Source organism: Alexandromys fortis, unplaced genomic scaffold, assembly GCF_014885135.2.
Source record: "Alexandromys fortis isolate MF-2015 unplaced genomic scaffold, M_Fortis_MF-2015_v1.1 scaffold_46, whole genome shotgun sequence".
In the NCBI taxonomy this organism is placed as follows: Eukaryota; Metazoa; Chordata; class Mammalia; order Rodentia; family Cricetidae; genus Alexandromys; species Alexandromys fortis.
In genome coordinates, this window is record NW_026067919.1 from 10696710 (window position 1) to 10715600 (window position 18891).

Below are 18891 nucleotides of genomic sequence, written 5' to 3' on the forward strand. Positions count from 1 at the left end.
TAACACTCCCTCGAGACCTCAAGACCCAGCTATAATACTCCTGGACATATCCCCAAAGAATGTTCTACTATACTACAAGAACATTTACTCAGCTATGTTCACAGCAGTTTTATTATAATAATCAGAAACTGAAAACAACCTACATGCTCATCAGCCAAAAGTGGATAAAGAAAGTATGGTACATTTACACAATGGAGTATTATTCAGCTGTTAAAAGCAATGATGTCATTAAATTTCCTGGCAAATGGATGGAACTAGAAACTAAAACACTAAAACAACAGTTCCAGATACAGAGGATGTAAGTATGTGGTTTTTCTAAGGCTCACAATTCCCATTCCTCCCCTTCTTTTAAAGCCTCTTCTTTCAATTCCTCCCCTTCTTTTAAAGCTTTAGGCACTAAACCAAGATTGTGGACTTGTACTTTTGGTGCAGTAGTGCAGATCTACAGGGGTTTGTTTGTTTGCTCAAAAATTCAGTGTAATAATATTACTAAAGACTCAGTCCCAGGAAAATTTATTATAATATCTACTTATCCAACAAGAAATCAATAGTATAGATTATGATAGTCAAACAATGGAGTATTATTAATTATCCTGAAAAGAAACTGTGATGTGCATAGCTATTTACTTTGAAAAAGATGTTTATAAAGGAATTTACTCATATCTTATAGACATAATTATATTACTACTTCTGTGTTTGCCTAAGTTATAGAAAACTATTATGAACATCATTCATGCCCTAAAAATATATTTGCAAGTTACTAAACACATGAAATTATCTTTTCACTGAACTTCTCAGCTAGCTGAGATAAGGGCAACTGAAAAATCAGGGGTCTGAAATAAGACTGGGTTCTCTAAAGAGTGATAGGATGCGGAACACTGTCTCTTCATGGCTAGTGGGAAAGAAGAGATGGAGAACTGCACACCTGGGAAACAAGAAGTGCATTGCCAAATGTGATAAGGGCGGTGTGACAAAACAGAGTTCTAATAAGTCAAGGGCACAAAGAGTCTGCACACACTCGTGGACTCAACTTCACACATTATCCAACAAGTACTCCTTTAAAGGCCTGGGAGCACAGCAGGAATGGAAAGGATCATTTTCCAAGTAATATAGGCTTTGAAGAGAAAGCTACTACAACGGTGAAAAACGCATAATCCCTGAGTAGGATCTAGCTCCCCCAGAACAAATGTTTTAACTGTAGACAGAACTGCTGCCAATATTATTGTAGCAAAGTGAAGACCTACTGCAAGCAGGAAAAGAGAACCCAACCAAGACTGTACTCCAAGCAGATGAAAAAGAAGCAGTGCTGAACCCACTGTTACAATAGACCAATACAGTTACAAATTTCCTGTCACTGAGTGGGGACAAGAAACCTTCTCCCACAGTAGAACTGCTAAACACACTAGGCAAAGTTGGATGCTATGAGAAGATGTAGTATCACTGACATACACACACTATGCAGACACCACACACACACACACACACACACACACACACGAGAAATTACAAATGGATTGAAAATTCCATGGAGCAGGACTAAGCCAGCAACCGGGGCCAAAGCAGGCCTGAGGCAGTGAACTCCATAGGAACAAGATTGAACCAGTGACCTAGGCCAAAGCAGGTCTAAGACAGCAAACTTGAAAAGAACAGGACTCAGCCAGCGACCTGGGCAGGAGCAAGCCTGAGACAGTAAACTCCACAGGAACAGGAACAAATCCAGAACAGGGTCATTTGTGGAGCAGGACTGGGCCAGTGACCTAGGCTGGAGTATTCCCAAGGCAGTGATCTCCAGGGGAGCAGGACTGAGCTAGCTACCTAGGCCAGAGTGGGCCTGAGATGGAGAGCTCCACCGGAGTGGGAGCAGATCCAGACCAGGGACATTGATGGAGGCAGGACTGAGCCAGAGACTTGGGCCAGAGCAGACCTGAGACAGCAAACTCCACAGGAGTAGGTTACAGGGAAAAAACCGCTCAGCAAGTGGGCCAGAGCCAGAGACCTCTGTAGGTCTGGGTGTGAGGGAGTAGACCTGAGCCAGGACCTCTGTAGGTCTGGGCGTGAGTCTAGGACCTCAGAGGAACTAGGCCTGAGCCAGGACCTCTGCAAGTATGGGACCTAGGAGGGAGTAGGCAGGAACCAGAAATCTCTGCGGATCCAGGTGTGAGTCTGGGACCTCGGAGGAGTAGATCAGAGCCAGAGACCTTTGCAGGACCAACCCCAAGCCAGGGACCTCTGCAGAAGTGGGTCCAGACCAGGGACGCTTACAGAAACAGGTCTGAGCCAGCAACCTAGACTAGAGCAGGCCTGAGACAGCAAACTCCATGGGAGCAGAGCAAAGCCCAGGAGCGCTGAGAGACCTCCAGGAATATGGAGTGACCAATGGAGTAACTAGAACCGTGGCACTGAGTGTACCACAAGGAACAACCATCTAAGCCTTGGATCCACTGGCACCTAGAAGATTAATCAACAGAATCACAGGCAGCCTCAACCACACCAATTAGAGGAAAAGATGAGTAGACAAGGTAAGAACACACACAACACCACAAAGAGCAACATGACACTAGTGAAATCTAGAGACCCTACAACAGCAACACTTAAACAACCGAATATGAATAAAGCAGAAGAAAATGAGCTAATAAATAACTTCAGGAGAATTTTTGAGACTCTTAAAGAGGAAATGAGAAATACCCTCAAAGAAATGAAGGGAAAGACAAAAAAAATTTGAAGATATTAGCAAATCCCTTAAAGAAAACCAAGAAAAAAAACCATCTAACATATGAAAGAAACTATTCAAGACTTGAAAACTAAAATAGAGACAATAAAGAAAGCACAAACTGAGAAAATTACAGAAACAGAAATTATGATAAATGATCAGAAACTGCAAACACAGCATAAACAGCAGAATACAAGAGATGGAAGACAGAATGCAAGCGCTGCAGACACAATAGAGGAAATAGACTTAAGTCAAAGAAAACATTAAATCTAACAAGCACTTAATCTAAAATATCCAGGAAATATGGGACACCATGAAAAGACCAAACCTAAGAATAATAGGTATAGAAGAAGGAGAAGTTCAACTCAAAAGCACAGAAAATATATTTAACAAAATCATAGAAGAAAACTTTACCAAAGTAAAGAAAGATATGTCTATGAAGATACTAGAAGCATACAGAACACCAAACAGATTGGCTTAACAAAAAAAGTCCCCTTGCCACATAATAATCAAAACATTAAACATACAGAATAAAGAAAGAATATTAAGAGCTGCAAAGGAAAAAGGCCAAGTAGCATATAAGGTAAACCTATCAGAATTACACCTGACTTCTCCTTGAAGACAATGAAAGGCAGAAGGTCTTAGTCAAGCATTATGCAGACATTAAGAGACCATGAATGCCAGTCCAGACTATTATAACCAGCAAAACTTTCAATCACCAAAGAAGGACAAAACAAGATGCCCCATACAAAACCAGATTTAACCAATACCGAGCCACAAACCCAGCCCTACACAAAATACTAGAAGGAAAACTAAAACCCAAGGAAGTTGGTTACATAAAAAAAAAATACAATTGATGGTCTCATAGCAGCAAATCCCAAAGGGAAAAACACACGAATTAACATCGCCAACAATGAAAACTAAATTAAGAGGAGATAGCAATCATTGGTCACTAATATCCCTTACTATGAATGGATTCAACACCTATAAAAAGACACAGGATGACAGACTGGATACAAAAACAGAATCCATCCTTCTTATGCATACAAGAAACACACCTAATCTTCAAAGACAGACATCACCTCAGTAAAAAGTTGGAAAAAAAATTTCCAATCAAATGGACCTAAGAAACAAGTGGGTGTAGCTATCCTAATATCTAACAAAATAGACTTCAAACTAAAATCAATCAAAAGAGACAAAGAAGGACATTTCATATTAGTCACAGTGAACATCTATGCCCCAAATACAAGGGCACTCTCATTTTAAACGAAACACTTCTAAAGCTTAAATCATACATTAAACCCCACACACTTATGCTTGAGAAGTTGTGGGGTAAAGGAAATAGTCCTGCATTGCTGGCGGGAGTGAAAGATGGTACAGCCCCTTTGGATATCAGTGTGTCAATTTTCCAGGAAATTAGGAAACAACCTTCCTCAGACCCAGTAATACCACCTTTGGGTATATATCCAAAGAATACTCAATCGTGCCACAAGGACATGTGCTCAACTATGTTCATGGTAGCATTGTTTATCATAGCCAGAACATGGAAACAACCCAAATGCCCCTCGACTGAAGAATGCATAAGAAAAATTGATACATTTACACAATGGAGTACTACACAGCAGAAAAAAATAATATCTTGAATTTTGCAGGTAAATGGATGGAGCTAGAAAACATCATTTTGAGTGAGTTAACCCAGACACAGAAAGACAATTATCACATGTACTCACTCATAGGTGGTTTTTAAACAGGAAGCAAAAAAAAAAAGCCTACAAATCACAATCCCAGAGAACCTAGACAACAATGAGGACCCTAAGAGAGACAAACATAGATCTAATTTTACATGGGAAGTAGAAAAAGACAAGATCTCTTGAGTAAATTGGGAGCATGGGGACCTTGAAAGAGGGCTGAAAGGGAGGGAAGGAAAGGAGGGGAGCAGAGAAAAATGTAGAGCTCAATAAAAATCAATAAATTTTAAAAAGACCATCCTTCCTGACCTTAAAGAAAAGAAAATATAAATAGATTAGAGGGAAGAAATTTATCTCATAAATAGAAAGTGCTAGTGTTTTTGAGGTATGTATGTAGGGGTCATGAAACTGCAGGCAGAAGAAGAGATCTTGAAGGGCAGAAGATGTAACACGAATGGGGGCCTGCTTGTTGTTGTTTTCTGTCCTGCCAGGTTCCCACAGCTGTTTAGCCCCAAAGAAAATCACACATAGGTCTCCATAAATTATAACCTGATTGGCCCATTAGCTCTAGCCTCTCACTGGCTAACTCTCACATCTTGATTAACCCATTTTTCTGATCTATGTTAGCCATGTGGCTCAGTAGCTTTTTCAGTGGGGCAGATCACATCCTGCTGCTTCGGTGGTCTGGGCAGGAATGGCAGGAATCAACTAACTCCTTCCCAGAATTCTCCTGTTCTCAATACATTATTTCTACTTCCTGTCTGGTTTTCCAGCCTATATTTCCTACCTGGCCAATCAGCGTTTATTTAAAATATGATTGACAGAATACAGACAGTTCTCCTGCACCAAGAAGAGGCAACAGAATAGATACAGCATGAAAGCAGAAACAGGAGCACTGGTGAAGAAGGTAGTGATCTGCAAGAGGGATCAGTGGAAGTGGGGAGAGCAATAGGGAAAGTAATACAAAAACAACATGACAATGACTTAATGAAATCCATTTTTTAAATTCCAACTTTAAAAATGAATTGAAAATAACACATTATATAAGAAAACAAAACTAGGAAGTCCCCCACCAGCCTGCAGATGAGAGACCTGCCTCCAGGCTGTACCCCCAGCCACACCACATACTGGATTCTGTCCCTACAAGACCCACTTCGCTGTCCAGCCCCACACACCTGAACATCCTCCTTGTGGCCAGCCCTCCCCCACAACCCCAGCAGACTACATTGGCACAGGAGCAAACCACATCAGCTGGAAAAACAGCAGACTACACAGGCCCAGGTGTAAACCACAACAGGTGGAACAACAGACACAGGCATAAACCACCCCAGTTGGAAGAAAAGATGAGTAAATGCAGGGGTAAGAATACATTCAACAACTGAAAGAACAATACAACACCACCAGAACCCAGACATCCTACAATAGCAAGACACGAACATTCCAATGCAGCTGAAACACAAGAAAATAGATTTAAAAAATTACTTTATAAAGATGCGAGAGAATCTTAAAGTTGTCGAGTAAAAGACCAACAAAAAATTGAAAGAACAATAAATCTTTTAAAGAAAGCCAAGAATCAACAATCAAACAGGTAAAATAAATGGTTCAAGACTGAAAACTGAAATAGAAACAATACAGAAAACACAAATCAAAGGAATTCTGGAAACAGAAAATCTGGGAAAGTGAACAGGAACTACAGATGCAACCATCACCAACAGAAAATCTGAGGCGTTGAAGATATGAAGGAGGAAACAGATTCATCACTCAAAGAAAATATTAAATCCAATAACTTCCTAACACAAAACATCCACGATATCTGGGACACCACGAAGAAACAAGAATAATAGAGAAGAATTTCAGTTCAAAGGCATAGAAAATATATTCAACAAAATTATAAGAGAACACTTTCCCAACCTAAAGAAAGACATGACTATAAAGGTACAAGAAGCTTACAGAACATCAAATAAGCTGGACCAAAAACAAAAATCCTCTCACCACATAATAATTAAAACACTAAACATACAGAATAAACAATTTTAAGAACTATAAAGGCAAAAGGTCAAGTAACATATAAAGGCAGACCTATCAGAATTACACCTAATCTCTCCATGAACTCTCTAAAAGCCAGAAAATCCTGGAGAGACATTTTACAGACACTGATGGACAATGGATGCCAGCCTAAAATACTATATACCCAGCAAAACTTTCAAACAACATAGATGGAGAAAACAAGGTATTTCATGAAAATAAAAACAGATTTAATCAATACCCATTCACAAATCCAGCACGACAGAAAGTACTAGAAGAAAAACTCCAACCCAAGGAACTCAATTACATCAATGAAAACAAAGGCAATAAATAATCTCACAACAGCAAAATCCAAAGAAGGGGAAAACACACACTACCACTACCACCAAATCCAAAAAATAACACGAATTAACAATAACTGGTCAATAACATCTCCTAATATCAATTAACTCAATTCACCAATAAAAAGACACAGGCAAACAGAATGGATATGAAGACAGAATCCATCCTTCTGCTGCATGCATAAAACACACCTCAACTTCAAAGAGTAAAGAGTTGAGGAAAGATTCTCCAAACAAACGGACCTAAGAAGCAAGCCATTGTAGCTATCCTAATATCTAACAAAATAGACTTCAAACTAAAAGAGATGGAGAAGGACATTTCATATTCATCACTGGAAAAAAATCCATCAAGATGAAGTCTCAATTCTGAACATCTATGCCCCAAATACAGGGGCATCCACATTTGTAAAATAAACATTACTAAAGCTTAAGTCACATATCAAACCTTGCAAATTAATAGTGGGAGACTTCAACACCCCACTATCATCAATGCCAGACAGAAACTTAACAGAAAATCAAGGGAACTAACAGATGTTATAACTCAAATGTACTTAATAGACATCTACAGAACATTTCACCCAAACACAAAAGAATATACCTTCTTCTCAGAACCTCATGGAACCTTCTCTATAACTGATCACATACTCAGTCATAAAGAGAATCTCAAAAGACAAAAAATAAATAAATTGGAATAACCGTTGTATCTTATCAGACCATCATGAGTTAAAGTTAGAGTTCAACAACAACACAAACTACAGAAAGCACACAAACTCATGGAAACTGAACAGCTCTCCACTGAATCACCACTGGGTCAATGAAGAAATAAAGAAATTAAAGACTTCCTAGAATTCATTGAAAGTGAATCCACAACAAACTTATGAGACACAATGAAAGCAGTGCTAAGAGGGAAGTGACTACATAAAGATTTGGAGAAATATCACACAAGTGACTTAACAGCACACCTGAAAGCTCTAGAACAAAAAGAAGGAAACTCAACCAGGAGGAGTAGATGGCAGAAAGTAATCAAACTCAGGGCAGAAATCAATAAAAGGGAAACAGAATAATACAAAGAATCAATGAAACAACAAGTTGGTTCTTTGAGAAAATAAGATAGACAAACTCTTATGCAAACTAACCAAAAGGCAGAGAGTGCATATCCAAATTAGCAAAATCAGAAGTTAAAAGGGAAACTTAACAATAGACTCTGAGGAAATCCAGAAAATCTTTAGGTCATACTTCAAAAACCTGTACTCTACAAAATTGGAAAATCTAAAAGAAATAGACAATCTTCTTGATAAGTAACACATACCAAAATTAAACCAAGACCAGACAAACAACTTAAATAGAACTATAACTCTTAAGGAAACAAAAAGTCACTAAGAATCTCCCAACCACTTTGGAAATCAGTGTGGCATGGCAGAGTCTCAGAAAATTGGGAGTCAACCTACCTCAGGATCCAGCAATACCACTCTTGGGAATATACCCAAAAGATGCCCAATCATTCTACAAAAGCATTTGTTCAACTATGTTCATAGCAGCATTATTCGTAATATCAAGAACCTGGAAACAACCTAGATGCCCCTCAATGGAAGAATGGAAAGTGTGTCACATCTACACATTAGAGTACTACTCAGTGGTAAAAAAAACAATGACATCTTGAATTTTGCATGCAAATGGATGGGAATAGAAAACACTATCCTGAGTGAGATAACACAGACCCAAAAAGATGAATATGGTATGTACTCAGTCATTAGTGGATTATAGCCATAAACAAAGGACATTGAGTCTATAGTTCATGATCCTAGAAAAGCTAAGTAATAAGGTGAACCCAAAGAAAAACATATATAGATCCTCCTGGAAATTGGAAGCAGACAAGATCGCTAGGCAAAAGTTGGGAGCATGGGGGTGGAAGTGGAGTAGGGGGAAGGGAAGAGGGGGCGAGAGAAGGGAGAGGGAAGGGTTGGAGAGAGCTTGGGGAAGTGGTGTGGTTGAATATGGAGGAAGGACGCAGATAGCAAGGATAAGAGAGCAGGGAAGAAGATATCTACGTTAAGGGAGCCATTTTGGGGTTAGCAAGAGGCTTGGCTCTAGAGGGGTTCCCAGGAGTCCACAGGGATGTCCCCAGCTAGGACCCTGGACAGTGGAGGAAAGGGTACCTGAACTGGCTTTGTCCAGTAGTCAGACTGATGACTGTCTTGAATATCACCACAGAACTTTTGTCTGGTGACGGATGGAGATAGAGATAGATACCCACATCGAAGCACAGGACTGAGCTCCCAATGTCCCAAGGAGGAGCGGAAGGAGGGAAAATATGAGCAAGGAAGTCAGGACTACGAGGGGTTGGTCCACCCACTGAGACAGTGTGCCTGAGCTAATGGGAGCTCACCAAATCCAGCTGGACTGGGACTGAATGAGCATGGGATCAAACTGGACCCTCTGAATGTGGCTGACAGTTGGGACAGGCTAAGAAGCCAATGATAATGGCACTGGGATTTGTCTTTACTGCATGTACTGGCTTTTTGGGATCTTATTCTATTTGGATGCATACCTTCCTAAGCCTGGATGGAGGGCAGGAGCTTGGACTTCCTACAGGGCAGGGTACCCTGTCCTCTCTTAGGACTGGAGGGGGAGAGGGAAGGGTGAGTAGGGGAGTGGAAGAGAAGTGGGAGGAGGGGAGGAAGTGGAAATTTTGATTGGTATTATTTATAAAGTAATAAAAAATCTGCTGAAAAAAAAGAAAATAAAAAATAAAAATAAATAAAAACATCCCAACCAATTTTGCCCAAGGCCAGATGGTTTCAGCACAGAATTCTATCAGAATTTCAAAAAAGAGCTAATACCAATACTCCTCAAATTGTCACACAATAGAAACAGATGCAATATTGCCAAATTCTTTTTATTAGGTCAGTTACCCTGATATCCAAACCAAACAAAGAAACAACAAAGAAAGAGAATTACAGACCAATCTCACCCATGAACATTGATGCAAAAATACTCAATGAAATACTGGCAAACAGAATCCAAGAGCACATCAAAAAAATCAACCACCATGATCAAGTAGGCTTCATCTCAGGGATGCAGGGATGGTTCAGCATACAAAAATCTGTCAGTGTAATTCACCATAAAAATATACTGAAGGAACAAAACCATATAATCATCTTATTAGATGCTGAAAAAGCCTTTGACAAAATCTAACACCCCTTCATGATAAAGGTTCTAGGGAGAACAGGTAGGGATACAAGGAACACACCTAAACATAACAAAGGCAATATACAACAAGCTAACAGCAAACATCAAACTAAACACAAAGAAACTTGTTCTAAGAGCCCGCTTGTTGTTCCCAGCTGCTCAGCCCCGAAATAATCACACAGAAACCATAGTATCTGCAATACTGTTTGGTAAATAGCTTAAGCGTATTTCTGGCTAACTCTTATCTTAAATTAACCCATCTCTATTAATCTGTGTATCGCCACAAGACTGTGGCTTACAGGTAAAGTTCTGGCATCTGTCTCTGGTGGGGGCTACATGGCTTCTTTTTGACTCTGCCTTCTTTCTCCCAACATTCACCACCTTGCAGTACTCTACCCTATCAGGTCAAGGCAGTTTCTTTAGCAATTAACCAATAAAAGCAACACATATAGAAGGATCTCCCACACCAGAAACTCAAAGCAATTCCATAAAATCAGAGACTAGACAAGGCTGCCCACTCTCTCCATATCTATTTAGTATAGTACTTGAAGTTCTAGCTGGAGCAGTAAGACAACAAAAGGAGATCAAGGGGATACAAATTGGAAAGGAAAAAGTCAAACATTTGCCATTTGCAGATCATATGAAAGTATACATATGTGACTCAAAAAATTTTACCAGTGAACTCCTACAACTGATAAATACCTTCAGCAATGTGGCCGAATAAAAAGTTAACAAAAAAAATAGCCCTCCTGTATACAAATGATAAATGGGCTGAGAAAGAAAACAGAGGAACAACACCATTTATTTTTTTTTTTGAATTTTCCATCTGACTTTATTTCCAAATACACTTTCTTTAAAAAAAAAAACACACACAAACACAATACACTTTCTGTGGGAATGACAAATATCAATATTGGAAATCCAATTATACAAAAAATACTACATCTAGTCTGGGGTAGATATATTTATTTTTAGTAACATACATTAAGTGGCACTAATTACACAGTAACTATAAGGTAACTAACATGAGACCACAGAACTGTAACTCTGCCACAACTTCGTGGACTTGGGCCTTTCTGGCTGAGCAAGTTTTCAAAAAACTGGATGCAAAACTGGATGCCTTCCCCAGAGCTCTGCCATGGGGTCTGCGGAGGAAAGCTCTGGGAGCAATCGGTGACTCAACCAGAGTTCTTGCAGCTGACAGGAGAGGCAGGACATGTTAGTTATAAAGTAGTTACAGCCTAATTCACAAAAGTTACCAACTGTTTCTCTTTCTAGAAAGAATCAAGAAGTTAAGAAATTCTTTGATGTAGCGCCTGGTGTCAGGTGGAGTGCAGAGAGAGCTGTTAGAGCAGTGTCAGAAAGACCCTGGCTGGTCAGACAGGTTGGACATCATTAATAATCATGGTTGGCTTCTAAATACTGGTAGCAAGATGACTTCTGATTTGTAATCTTAGGTAAATTATAGATAAATGAAAAGGCCAGTAATCATACACTAAGATTAATAAACAGCACTTCAAAATTAACCACGTGAGGGTTGTGCTTGCACAAGGCTTCACAAAATGAGGCACCCAGATTTTTTCTTCCCACGTCTGGCTTGCAGAGCAGCTCTCGTGGCCATTTCAAAAACCTCTCTCACTCCATCTTTGGTCTTTGCTGAACACTCCATGTACCCAAAAGCACCAATTCTGTTTGCCATATCTCTGCCTTCTTCAGGTTTTACCGGCTCCTGCTTCATTTTGGCTAACTCCCGCCTTGTGTGCTCATCATTCCGAAGATCCTTCTTGTTCCCAACCAGGATGATGGGCACATTGGGACAGAAATGCTTGACTTCTGGAGTCCATTTTTCTGGGATGTTTTCTAAACTATCAGGGCTGTCAATGGAGAAGCACATCAGTATAACATCCGTGTCTGGGTAGGAGAGAGGCCTCAGGCGATCATAATCTTCCTGTCCAGCTGTGTCCCACAAAGCCAACTCTACCTGCTTCCCATCCACTTCAATATCTGCCACATAGTTTTCAAACACCGTGGGCACATAAACCTCTGGGAATTGGTCCTTGCTGAAGACTATGAGCAAGCACGTCTTACCACAAGCTCCATCACCAACAATCACCAGTTTCTTTCTGATGGCAGCCATTTACAAAGGTACTGAAAACACACAGCTTCTGTGACAGTGGTTGTACAAAGTACCTGGAACTTCTCAGATGCAAGGCGAATCACTCACCCTTTAAGTAAGCTGGGTCGGAACAACACCATTTATAATAGCCACAAATAATATAAAATATCTTGGGGTAATTCTAACTAAACAAGTGAAAGAGCTATATAACAAGAATTTTAAGTCTTTGAAGAAAGAAACTGGGGAAGAGACCAAAAAATAGAAAGATCTCCCATGCTCATGGATTGAGAGGATTAATATAGGAAAAACTGCAATCTTAGCAAAAGCAATCTACAGATTCAATGCAATCCCCATCAAAATCCCAACACACAATTCTTCACAGACCTCAAAAGAACAATACTCAACTTCATATGGAGAAAAACAAAAAACCCAGGATAGCTAACACAATATTGTACAATAAAGGAACTTCTGGAGGTATCACCATCCCTGACTTCAAGCCCTGCTATAGAGCTATAGTAATAAAAGCAGTTTGGTATGTGCATAAAAACAGACATGTGGATCAATGGAATTCATTTGAAGACCTTGACATAAATCTACACACCTATGAACACCTGATTTTTGACAATGAATTAAAAAATATACAATGGAAAAAAGAAAGCATCATCAACAAATGTTGCTAGCATACTGGATGGCAGAATGTAGAAGAATGCAAATAGATTTATATCTATCACCCTACAAAAAAAAACCTCAAGTCCAAATGGATCAAAGACCTCAACATAAAACAAACCACACTGAACCTCATAGGAAGGGGAGAAGGGGAGAGGGAAGGGAGAAAGGAAAGCCTGAAGAGAGTTTGGGGGAGTTGGGAGGGTGGAGATGGAGGAAGGGCGGATATAGAAGCAGGGAAGAAGATATCTACATTAAGGGAGCCATTTTAGGGTTGGCAAGAGACTTGGCTCTAGAGTGGTTCCCAGGTATCCATGGTGATGTCCCCAGCTAGGTCCTTGGGCACCAGAGCAGAGGGTGTCTGAACTGGCCTTGCCCCACTATCACATTGATGATTATCTCAACTATCACCATAGCATCTTCGTCCAGCAATGGATGGAGATAGAGACAGAGACCCTCATCAGAGCCACAGACTGAGCACCCAAGGTCTAGTTGAAGAGCAGAAGGAGGGAGAAGATGAGCAAAGAAGTCTGGACAGTGAGGGGTTGGTCCACCCACTGAGACAGTGTGCCTGTTCTAATAGAAGCTCACCAAATCCAGCTGGACTGGGACTGAATAAGCATGCGATCAAACCGGATTCTCTGAATGTGGCTAACAATGGGGGCTGACGGAAAAGCCATTGATAAAGGCACTGGGACTTGTTTCTACTGCATATACTGGCTTTTTGGGACCCTAGTCTATTTGGATGCAAAGCTTCCTAGGCCTGGATGTAGGGGGGGAGGGTCTTGGACTTCCCACAGGGCAGGGTTCCCTGCCCTCTTTTAAGGAGGGAGGGGGAGAGAGGAGAGTGAGTGGGAAAGTGGGAGGGGAATGGAAGGAGGGGAAGTGTAAATTTAATGGAAAAATTAATTAATTAATTAATAAGAAAAAGTGAGAAGTAGCCTTGAATGCATTGACACAGGAGACTACTTCCTAAATATAACACTAGCAGAACAGACACTGAGACTGACAATAAATGGGAGCTCCTGAAAGTGAAAAGCTTCTATAAGGCAAAGGACATGGTCCATAAGACAAAAATGGCAGCCTACAGAATGGCCAAGATCAAAAACACTAACAACAGCCTATGCTGGAGAGGATGTAGAGTAAGGGGAACACTCCTCCACTGCTGGTGTAAGTGCAAACTTGTACAGTCACAATGGAAATCTGTAAGGTGGTTTCTTAGAAAACTGGGAATCAATCTACTTCAAGACCCAGTGATACCACTCTTGGACATAGACCCAGTAATACCATTCTTGAGCATATACCTAAAGGATGCTCAGTCATACCACAAGGACACTTGCTCAACTATGTTCACAGCAGCATTATTTGTAATAGCCAGAATCTGGAAACAACCTGATGTCCCTCAACTAAAGAATGAATAAAGAAAAAGGGGTACATTGTAAACATAGACTTCCCATTCGTTCCCACCACCAGACACAGAAACTATATTAATTACAATAATGCTTAGCCTATTAGCTCAAGCTTCTTATTAACTAACTTTTACATCTTAAATTAACCCATTTCTCTTAGTCTGTGCATTGCCACGAGGCTGTGGCCTACCAAGGTTTTTCCAGTGTGTTTCTACTTTGGCAGTTACTTGGCATCTCCTTGACTCTGTCCACTCTCTCTATATATCTCTTCCAGTCTGGCAATATTCTGCCCTGCCATATGCTGAAGCGGCTTCTTTATTAATCAATGGTAATAAAACACATTCACGGCATACAGAGGGCAATCCCATATCAATACACCTTCACAATGGAGTATTACTCAGTGGAAAAAAAAACCAGTGACAATGACACCATGAAATCTGCAGGCAAAAGGATGGAACTAGAAAAAAATCATCCTGAGTGAGGCAACCCAGACCCAGAAAGACAAACATGGAATTTACTCACTCTTAAGTGGATATCAGATGTAAAGCAAAGGATAACCAGGGTATAGTTCAGAACCCCAGAGAAGCTAGGTAACAAAGAGGACCCTGAGAGGGATGCATGGATCTCCCTGGGAAGAGGAAATAGATGAGTTCTCCTGGGTAAAATGGGGATTGGTGGTAGAGGGAAGGGGATGGGGAGATAGGAACGTGAATGATCAGGATGGTTGAGTTTGGAGTGGATAGAGGGGGGTGAGTAATGAAAAGGATAATCTTCATAGAGGGGGCCCTTATGGGGCTAGAGAGAAACCTGGTACCAGGGAAACTCTCAGGAATCTACAAGGATGACTCCAGCTAAGTAGCAATAGTAGAGAGGGTGTCTGAATTGGCCTTTCCCTGTAATCAGATTGGTGACTATCCTAATTGTCATCACAGTCTTTATTCAGTAACTGATGGAAGCAGATGCAGAGATCAATAACCAAGCACTGGACTGAGCTCTGTGAGTCCAGCTGAAGAGAGGGAGGGTCAAGATCATAATGGGGAAACCCACAGAGACAGCTGACCTAACATTGTGGGAGCTCACAGAATCTGGAGCAACAGCTAGAGAGCTGGCATAGGACTGATGACCTAGGCTTTCTGCATGTGGGTAACAGTTGTGTATCTTGGCCTAGAAGTGCGACCAGGATTTGTCCCTGATGCATGAGCTGGCTCTTCAAAACCTATATCCTATGGTAGGATGCCCTGGACAGTCTTGATGCAAGGGGGAGGAGCTTGGTCCTGCCTCAACTTGGTATGTCATGCTTTGTTGACTCCCATGGGAGGCTTTACCCTTTCTGAATGGAGAAGAGAGGAAGAGTAGGTGGGGAGTATGTGTGTGTGTGTCGGGGGGGGGGGGGGGGGGGGGGGGGGGGGGGGGGGGGGGGGGGGGGGAACAGGAGGAGAGAAGGGAGGGGCAATTGTGGCTGGTAAGTAAAACAAACAAATACAAAACAAAAAATAAAATCTTTAAAAATTTGTCTTCACATTAAAAAAATTTACCGTAGCTCTTCCTTTCCTGTCTTATTAAGCATATCTTTGTGCATACCCTTTGAGAACTTACTTGCACCAGTGGTGCAATAGCATACCAGGAAGCAGTGGGGAGACAGTCTTTGATGGCCCTGCAGGCTCTGTGTCCACACTGTCGCTCTGCGAAAAATCACTGACATTCCACGTAGTCTCATCACTCTCACTAGAAAAAAACATACGCGAGATAGAAAAACAGATAACAGGTACACTTAGAAAGGACTCCATCACAATCTCATAGTTCAGTAGACACCCACCTTCATTCCACTGCAGCCATGTATTTCCAGTACTCCCGCTCTCACCACCTCTAAGTGACTCCCTTCTAGGGGAAGTCTAAACTTCTAACGCCTGACCTTATCTCCCTTGCACTGGGCTTGCAAACCCTTTAGCCAACCCACCTAGTATCCTCTCTTCTCCCTTAGGTAAGCAACAAGTATAAAACAGATGGGACTCTGATGACCAATTTGGAAGCCACTGCTAGGTTCTTAGACAATTTTTACCATCCATTCACTACAGATCACTGAATCATGTCCCTCATGCAGTCTTTATCCAATTCTCTTCCTTCCTGTAAAGCACTAACCACTCCTACAAAATATAAATCAGAACTTGAAAATAAATGCTGGGATTGCCAACCTTCCTTTTCATTCCTGACGTGTTCCCTGTTCAGAATTAACTATGACTTGTCTGCTTTTTAACAACTCATAATCTATATATTCTTTCATATCCTTAAATGTGTAATTTTCCTCGTCTAGCTAATAAATACCATTACTGGAAATTCTCTGAGTGATTATTTTATAAACGGCGTGGGGACCAATGGGTGGGAAAGAAGAAGCGGGACCAGGCAAGACAGACAAAATTTCCAACTACAAACCACTACAAGTTTCATCGAACCCTCTGCACTGACCTGAAGAAAGGGAACTTCCTGGAGTCAGTCCTCAGCTCACTACTCTGTGTGCCCGGCTCCTGCACTTCCATTTGCAGCCTCACTTAGCCAACCCTCCTCGCTGATGTCTGGACCTAATAGTCAATGTCTAGAGAAGTCTTCCTACAAGATGATTACAGGGCCACTCCAGAATAAAGACTCTTTGTTGCACATATAAAGAATACTGCAGTTGCTTATTTTTTCACCATGATTTCTACATTTTTTATATGTACTTTTTGCTTTAACTATGTCTTTTTCTTTGGTTCTGTAGGAACTTTTTGTGTTTTACTATTTTCTCTTCATTTTGGAGCCACTGTAAACATGTTAGTTATTACTGTTTATTTCCTACCACTCTAAGCTATCCACACATTTCCTGAAGTAACTTTCAAGCTGGAGGAGGAAGTAGAAAATATAGGGTGGATGGATGGGCACACAGTCAGAGGAATGAAACTAGAAATCTAACTCTGCTTCATTTTAATTTTATAAGCCAAATAAAATATATGCGTAACTTCACAGACACTGAGTTCCTTAACTCCAGCACAGACTGTATTTTTAGTTTTAATTCTCCTCTCTCCAGCTCTCTGTCATCCCAACCCACACACACCATTTCATCTTGAGGCATCCTGCTCACCATTAGTAAGATACTTTTACACGCCCTTACTTTTCTCAAACATTTCTCTGCTTGAAATTTCCTTCCCCCTTCTCACCTGCTAGGTTTTCTATTTACTTAAAGTCTAAATCCAGTAATAGTTATCTCTTTTTCAAAAAGTGCTTGTGAGGTGCTGGAGAGATGACTCATCGGTTAAAAGTGCACACTGCTCCCGTAAAGGACCGAAGCTTACTTCCAAGCATCCACAAGCACCTCTAACTCCACCTTCAGAGGACACGACACCTATGGTGTCCATGGGCACCTGCACACACATGCACAGATATACACACATACAGATAATTAAGAACTAAGTACATCTTTTTTTCTAAAGTTTGTGAAAAACTCCTCCCTGTAAATAGCTGTAAGTTTTCTATAGCATATCTTTGGATTTTGACCATACAATACTCAGTGTGCAACCACTTGTCTTTCTACATCTATTTGCCTACTTAAGTTATGATCCAAATGGCAAGGGTGGTATCTTGTATTGGAGTATAGAACTCGTCAGACAATAGGGTCTCAAAATACTTAGAATTACCATTATTTTTTGTTTCTTTAATGCACTTCTGAGTATTATACAATATGTTTTATACAGAAACACATATAAAAATATTTACATTATTATATAATACTATTTTGGTGAATACAGCTAACGTTATTGATAAATTTCTCTGAAAACACAGTTCAATCAAATAGGTTTTGATTTAATATGTAATACATAAAATTGGACATTTTATGAACATAAAAATTCTCATTCTTATTGCTAAGCATGGTGGTGCACTCCTTTAAAACCAGCACTCTAGATGCAGAGCAGGTGGATCTCTGTGAGTTTGAGGACAGCATGGTCTACAAGAGCTAGTTCCAGGACAGCCAGAGCTGTTAACACAGAGAAACCCTATCTCAAAAAAGCCAAACCAGAGCAGCCCTCGGAGAACCCGTGGATCTGTGTCTTGCTTCAACAGTGTTTGGACGGAACAGACCCGAGACCCGGGGCCTCCCTTTGTTAGCTTCTACCACAGCTCCTCATCTACAGTCGCAGCCTCCGGGACCATCTCCTCACCGCCTTCAGCTCCCAGGACCAGCCAGCACCGTCGTCTCTTTGCGCGTAGCTCCAGACTGAGTCTCAGCCATGACCTCTCAGGTTCGTCAGAATTATTTTCACCGAAGTGGAGGCTGCCGTGAACTGCCTGGTCAACCTGCACCTGCGGGCCTCCTACGCCTACCTCTCGCTCGGCTACTATTTTGATAGGGATGACATGGCTCTGGAGGGTGTAGGCCACATCTTCTGCGAATTGGCCGAGAAGCGTGAGGGCACCGAGCATCTCCTCAAGTTGCAGAACGACGGCAGAGGCCGTGCACTCTTTCATGATATGTAGAAGCCATCTCAAAATGAGTGGTGTAAAACCCAGGCGTCTCTGGGCAAGTACCTCTTTGAGCGGCTCACTCTCAAACTCCTGAGGAGCTCCCACCTCTGCTCTGCACCAGCCAGCTTCAGGACCTTCACCTGAACCTCTCAAGAAGCCACTAGGCAGCTCTGTAACGCCCTGGAGCCCCTCTCAAGTCTTGGACCAAGTAAAAAAATAAAGCCTTTTGAAACAGAAAAAAAAAAAAAAACCTCTT

At 41.1% G+C, this 18891-nt stretch overlaps 2 protein-coding genes across 3 annotated transcripts in view; both read right to left on the minus strand.

The window, feature by feature from the left end:
* Ptpn20 (protein tyrosine phosphatase non-receptor type 20) overlaps window positions 1-18891 on the minus strand; it is an 80372-nt gene that overhangs the window by 37560 nt on the left and 23921 nt on the right. The window contains exons 4-5 of the mRNA XM_050140658.1: window positions 15766-15869; window positions 8325-8345 (exon numbers count right to left, since the gene is read on the minus strand). Coding sequence (XP_049996615.1) covers window positions 8325-8345; window positions 15766-15869 — 125 coding nt within the window. The remainder of the gene's footprint in view (window positions 1-8324; window positions 8346-15765; window positions 15870-18891) is intronic.
* Window positions 10830-12160, minus strand: LOC126500660 (transforming protein RhoA). Of its 2 annotated transcripts, XM_050140725.1 has the most exons (2): window positions 11935-12160; window positions 11697-11813 (listed from the first exon to the last, which is right to left on the minus strand). In XM_050140725.1, exons 1-2 carry the CDS (start codon window positions 12088-12090, stop codon window positions 11697-11699), a joined length of 273 nt encoding a protein of 90 aa, XP_049996682.1. In that variant the 5' UTR covers window positions 12091-12160. The 2 variants fall into 2 exon arrangements, with proteins under 2 accessions (XP_049996681.1, XP_049996682.1); XM_050140724.1 differs by having other exon boundaries at window positions 10830-12105.

Excerpts from the sequence above, each read along its gene's own strand:
- LOC126500660 (XM_050140724.1), bottom strand. The coding sequence starts at position 12,090 with ATGGCTGCCATCAGAAAGAAACTGGTGATTGTTGGTGATGGAGCTTGT.